Consider the following 5,428-nt stretch of genomic DNA (forward strand, 5'->3'; position numbering starts at 1 on the left):
CCATGTGAGGCACTTGAGATAACCCAGGAGTTCCATATTGCTCCTGGCAATTCCCTTAATTTGCTCTGGCATTATCCATCCTTGTGCTAATAATGCCGTGGCCATAATGCTACCACAGCCCTTCCCACCCACCTCTCCTCCCAACCACATGCAATTCAAATGGCATCTGCAGCCTTTTCTCATTTCCTGACACATTTCAAAATGCTCCATATTTATCCAAATCCATTAAAAGCAATGATTCAGCTAGGAAAAAAACCCAGTCCTGGAATGCACAGCGGCAGGATGGACTTCTCAAGGGAAAGGCATCTGTGGCCAATGCTGTGGTGACATTTGCAGCCCAAGTGCCCATCATGGATGCTCCAGGTCATGCCCATTGGCACAGGGTGCCCAGAGAAGCTGTGGCTGCCCCATCCCTGGAAGCGTCCAAGGCCAGGCTGGATGGAGCTTGGAGCAACCCCATGGCAAGTGGTTGGACGAGATGGGCTTTAAGGTGCTTTCCCACCCAAACCATTCCACGATTCTGTGTCTGAGAGAAGCGCTGGTGTCTCTGTTCCCTTTCTAGAGCCCGTGTCCCGCCCCTGGCTCCAAAGCAGCGCTCTCGTGGCCCGGGCCATCGGCGAGGTGGTCTGTGAGGTGGCAGAGGGCAGAGTGGACACCATCACCTGGAAGAAGGATGGGCAGCCTCTTCCCCCAGACAGGGGTTTCCACCTCTCCAACAGCCGCAGCGTTTTGTACCTGAGGCCGGCGAGGAAATCAGACTGTGGCTCCTACTCCTGCAACGCCAGCAATGGGATAAGCTGGGAAGAAACCTCCCTGAACATCACCATTGCAGGTGATGGGGTTCCACATCCCACTGCCCCTCTGCTCTTCACCGTTCCCTGGGGATCTCTGAGTGGTTCCATCCCATTCCTGTCTCCATCCCCATCCTCTCCATGAGCTGGTGCCCACACGTTGCTGACAGGAGCTCCCTGTTGTCGGCTGATCAGCAGCAATTCCCAGTCTCTGATCCCACCAAGGCACGGTTCTTGGCAGGAGATTGGTCATTCCCTCTTAGAGCAGGTCCCAAGTGATGGCCCTTGGCCAAGGTGATGGTGAGCAAGTCATGAGCAGGGGGTGGTGGCTGGGAAGCCTGTAAGCAGCACCCATCCCAGGCTGGACAATTCATGGTGCTGATTTGGCCACCAGTTGGCCTGGTAATGGAGGAGCCCTGTGGCCACCAGAGCCATCTGTGCTGGTCCTGCTGGTGTCCTGATTCCTGCCCCATCTGGGCTGCTGCTTTCCAGGTCTCTCCCATCCCTTGAAGGACACCCTGAGGATTGCGGTGGTCGCTGTGGTCTTCGCTGTCATCTCGGCAGGGGGATTAATTATCCCTGCCTGCCAGTCTCAAAAGCTCAGAATAAGTGAGTTGGGGGAGCCAGGCCCCCCTTCCCCTTGGCTGGTGGGGGAGAGGGAGGAGCATTGCTGTGGGACCCCCCCATGTCCTGGGATACCCTACAGCATCCCGGGTGGGGATGGTGCAGCCCACCCTGAGGAAGGGGTGGGGGCTGGCATGGGGCACTCCCAGGGGTCCCAGCCCTCACCTCCCACTGCTCTGGGTGTTCAGGGGGTGAGCTGTGGAGGTGGCTGAGCTCCTACACCTCTGGGCTGGTGTGTGTCGCCTGCATCCTGAATGGCACCGCTGGGATCCTCTGGATGCGGGAGGAAGGTAGGGGGGAGCTGTGGGGCAGTTTGGAGCGGGGGAGGCAAAGACCCCAAGGGAGATGTGGAGTCTCATGGGGGTCAGAGAAGAAGGCAGTGGTGGAGAGGGTGGGTCACACTGCGATAGACCCACATGGAGTGATAGGTGTGTCCTCCAAGGGTGATCTCTGGGCAGGGGAGGGGGCTGGACCACCATGTGTGTTATACACCCACCTGAACAACTAATGCAGTCCCAGAGCCCTTTCCCAGGATGAGGCACAGAAGGGAAGTAAAATCATCAAGGGATATTTGCAAGGAAAGGCTTGGAGTCAGGAGAGGGTGGGAAAGGGATTTATGATGAAGAGATACCAAGTGATGAAGGAGGTGGACAGGGTAAGATCAGGCTCTCTGCCTCATCCTATTGCCTTTCAGGCCCTTCTGTTGCCATCATACTGCCTGAAATCATCCTGACCTACCTCATCGTGCTGACCTTCCTGGTCTCCACCACCGTGATCTTCCAGCCCACACTTTTCACCCAACTGAAGAGCAAAACAGGTGAGTGGTTCCACCAAGGATGGACAAAACCTGTCCTTGGAGGGGGTTATTCTTCATTCTACATAAAACCTCATCCTCAGCTTTTTTTAAATAAAAACTCCTGTGGATAGCTCAAGGCTGGTGAATCCTGCACCAGACCCTGGGTGAGGCCAGATCCCAGTGCCCCCGTCTGGACACACATTCCCAGCCCTTTCTGCTGTCTCCCTCCCAGCACAGCGCACGATGGGCTACGCTGCTCCCGGGGCGGTGCTCGTGGTGGTCCTGATGGGCTCCCTGCTCATCAAGAACATCCACCATCGTCACGGTGAGTGGGGATGCTCCAGGGACACCCTTCCATTCCACCACTGGAGACAGACCTGCTTCAAAAAACCCAAATCCAGCAAACTGGGAGTTTCAAGGAAGTGAAACCTCTGCAGAAGAAACATTCACTTTCAACACCCTTTGTCTTTTTATTTTTGTGTATGTGTTTTCACGGTGCCAACTTGCCTTCCTCTCTTCTGCCCCTCTGCTCTGTGCCAACCCCTGGTTGCTCTGGTGGCAGGAGAAGGATGCACTAAGTTTCTGGATGTGACCACCCTGGTGCTCAGCACAGCAGCCGTGTCAGCCCTCCCGCTCCTGGCCATCTTTCTCTGCTGTGAGTCCCTCCTTCAGCCCCCCCCCAGGGCCTCCTGCCAGCCCAGCTGGGGTCCCTCAGGCCCATGAATCACTTAAAAGTGGTTTATTTGGCTCTTGTGACAACCTCAAGAGCTCTCTGTTGTTTCCCTTTCCTGGTGAGCCCCAGGCACCACACCCCAAATACATCCCATCCTCTGCCCTATCCCACCTTCTCCTGGTGCCTGGGAACAGATTTGTCCTTTTGCAGATCACACAACGCAGGGGAGGAGGAAGGACCACCATGAGATGTGTCGGATGGACAAGGAGGCAAGGTAGGTCTTTTGCTCCTGTTTTCCATGTGAATTCACACTGTCTTGAAGTGAAGAGAGTGGGATGTGGAAATTATCCTGTGCCTTGATTTAAGACCTGGGCCCCAAGGAAGATGCAGCTCTGGTTTCACAGAATCCCAGAATGGTTTGGATTGGAAGGGACCTCAAAGCCCATCCAGTGCCACCCCCTGCCCTGGGCAGGGACACCTCCCACCAGCCCAGGGTGCTCCAAGCCCTGTCCAACCTGGCCTTGGACACTTCCAGGGATGGAGCAGCCACAGCTTCTCTGCCCAACCTGTGCCAGGGCCTACCCACCCTCCCAGGGAAGGATTCCCTCCCAATATCCCATCTAACCCTGCCCTCTGGCAGTTTTCACCCCAACACGTTGGGTCTCAGCCTGTACCGTGGGTGCATTTGGGTCTAACCAGCCCCTGTGCCCTGCAGGAAAGCCCCCAGGCCATCACGCCCTCCTGGCCCCTCCACCACCTTCTCTTTGCCCCAGTCAAAACCTCCTGAGATACAGAGGGATGAGTGTCCCCCCATGGCCATGGGTAGGGCCCTGATTTGTCTCTGCCTGTGCAAGGGTGGGCAGGGAGAGGGACACACCAGAGCCCCCATGGACACACCAGAGCCCCCATGGGCACACCAGAGTCCCCATGGACACACCAGAGCCCCCCATGGGCACACCAGAGCCCCCCCATGGACACACCAGAGTCCCCCATGGGCACACCAGAGTCCCCATGGACACACCAGAGCCCCCATGGACACACCAGAGCCCCCCATGGGCACACCAGAGTCCCCCCATGGGCACACCAGAGCCCCCGTGGGCACACCAGAGCACCCATGGACACACCAGAGCCCCCATGGGCACACCAGAGTCCCCATGAACACACCAGAGCCCCCCCATGGACACACCAGAGCCCCCATGGGCACACCAGAGCCCCCGTGGGCACACCAGAGCACCCATGGACACACCAGAGCCCCCATGGACACACCAGAGCCCCCCATGGGCACACCAGAGCCCCCATGGGCACACCAGAGCCCCCCATGGGCACACCAGAGTCCCCATGGACACACCAGAGCCCCCCATGTGCACACCAGAGCCCCCCCATGGGCACACCAGAGCCCCCGTGGGCACACCAGAGCCCCCATGGGCACACCAGAGTCCCCATGGACACACCAGAGTCCCCCGTGGGCACACCAGAGCCCCCCATGGGCACACCAGAGTCCCCCATGGACACACCAGAGCCCCCCATGGACACACCAGAGCCCCCATGGGCACACCAGAGTCCCCATGGACACACCAGAGCCCCCCATGGGCACACCAGAACCCCCCCATGGACACACCAGAGCCCCCATGGGCACACCAGAGTCCCCATGGACACACCAGAGCCCCCCATGGGCACACCAGAACCCCCCCATGGACACACCAGAGCCCCCCATGGGCACACCAGAGTCCCCATGGGCACACCAGAGCCCCCCATGGCACACCAGAGTCCCCGTGGGCACACCAGAGTCCCCATGGGCACACCAGAGCCCCTGTGGACACACCAGAGCCCCCCATGGGCACACCAGAGCCCCCGTGGACACACCAGAGTCCCCATGGACACACCAGAGCCCCCCATGGGCACACCAGAGCCCCCATGGACACACCAGAGTCCCCCTGGGCACACCAGGGCTTGGCTCCAGCAAAGCTCAGCCCCCCTCCTCTTCCTTCCAGGTCCTTTGAAATGTCCCAGGCTGGCACCAAGGACACCACTCCCAGCTGACAGATCTTCTGGAGTGTTCCTGTCTTGGCTGAGTCAACCCAAGCCTTCCCCAAGTTTAGTGGGTTCAAGGCTCTCAGTTTCAGATCCTCCATAATATTCATAATAAATGGCAGTGAAATTAACCCATTTCTGCCTTTGTTTTTAAATAAAACCCAGCCGGGGGGACCAAAGGCATTTTCCCTTTTCTATCTGCCTAAAACCAAGGCCTGAAGTAAAGAAACACTTTCAGCAACAGCTGCAGGAGTCTCTCTCTCTCTCTTTATTTATTTGTGTGTAACCCAACACACTCCCCTCCCCTTCCCATCCATCCTCGTGTTGCTTCTCTCTCCCTAGGCAGATTTCAGGGCATGTTTTGGGATGGTCTCCCCCTGAATCCACAGCCTGGGGCAGCATCTCCAGGGGACCAGCGAGGGCTGGGGCTCCAGCACCGGGCGCTGCCCGCACGTCAGGGCAGGGGAGGTCTCGCTCCTTACGGCCAGCAGGAACCTGGATCCCACTTTATTT

At 58.1% G+C, this 5,428-nt stretch overlaps 1 protein-coding gene across 1 annotated transcript; it reads left to right on the top strand.

Moving 5' to 3' along the window:
• The first annotated feature begins 1,069 nt into the window (after positions 1–1,069).
• On the top strand, positions 1,070–5,072 carry LOC139678379 (uncharacterized). The gene is made up of 8 exons (XM_071569162.1): positions 1,070–1,091; positions 1,284–1,400; positions 1,604–1,705; positions 2,110–2,232; positions 2,444–2,536; positions 2,774–2,866; positions 3,095–3,158; positions 4,876–5,072. Exons 1-8 carry the CDS (start codon positions 1,070–1,072, stop codon positions 4,922–4,924), a joined length of 663 nt encoding a protein of 220 aa, XP_071425263.1. The 3' UTR covers positions 4,925–5,072.
• The last annotated feature ends 356 nt before the right edge of the window (positions 5,073–5,428 follow it).

Source organism: Pithys albifrons, chromosome 14 (genome assembly GCF_047495875.1).
Source record: "Pithys albifrons albifrons isolate INPA30051 chromosome 14, PitAlb_v1, whole genome shotgun sequence".
Taxonomy (NCBI): domain Eukaryota; kingdom Metazoa; phylum Chordata; class Aves; order Passeriformes; family Thamnophilidae; genus Pithys; species Pithys albifrons.

Coding starts and splice junctions, on each gene's coding strand:
- LOC139678379 (XM_071569162.1), top strand. CDS start 1,070: ATGGCCCTTGGCCAAGGTGATG. Junction 1,092..1,283: donor GGCCCTTGGCCAAGGTGATG/GTGAGCAAGTCA, acceptor GCTGCTTTCCAG/GTCTCTCCCATCCCTTGAAG. Junction 1,401..1,603: donor GTCTCAAAAGCTCAGAATAA/GTGAGTTGGGGG, acceptor CTGGGTGTTCAG/GGGGTGAGCTGTGGAGGTGG.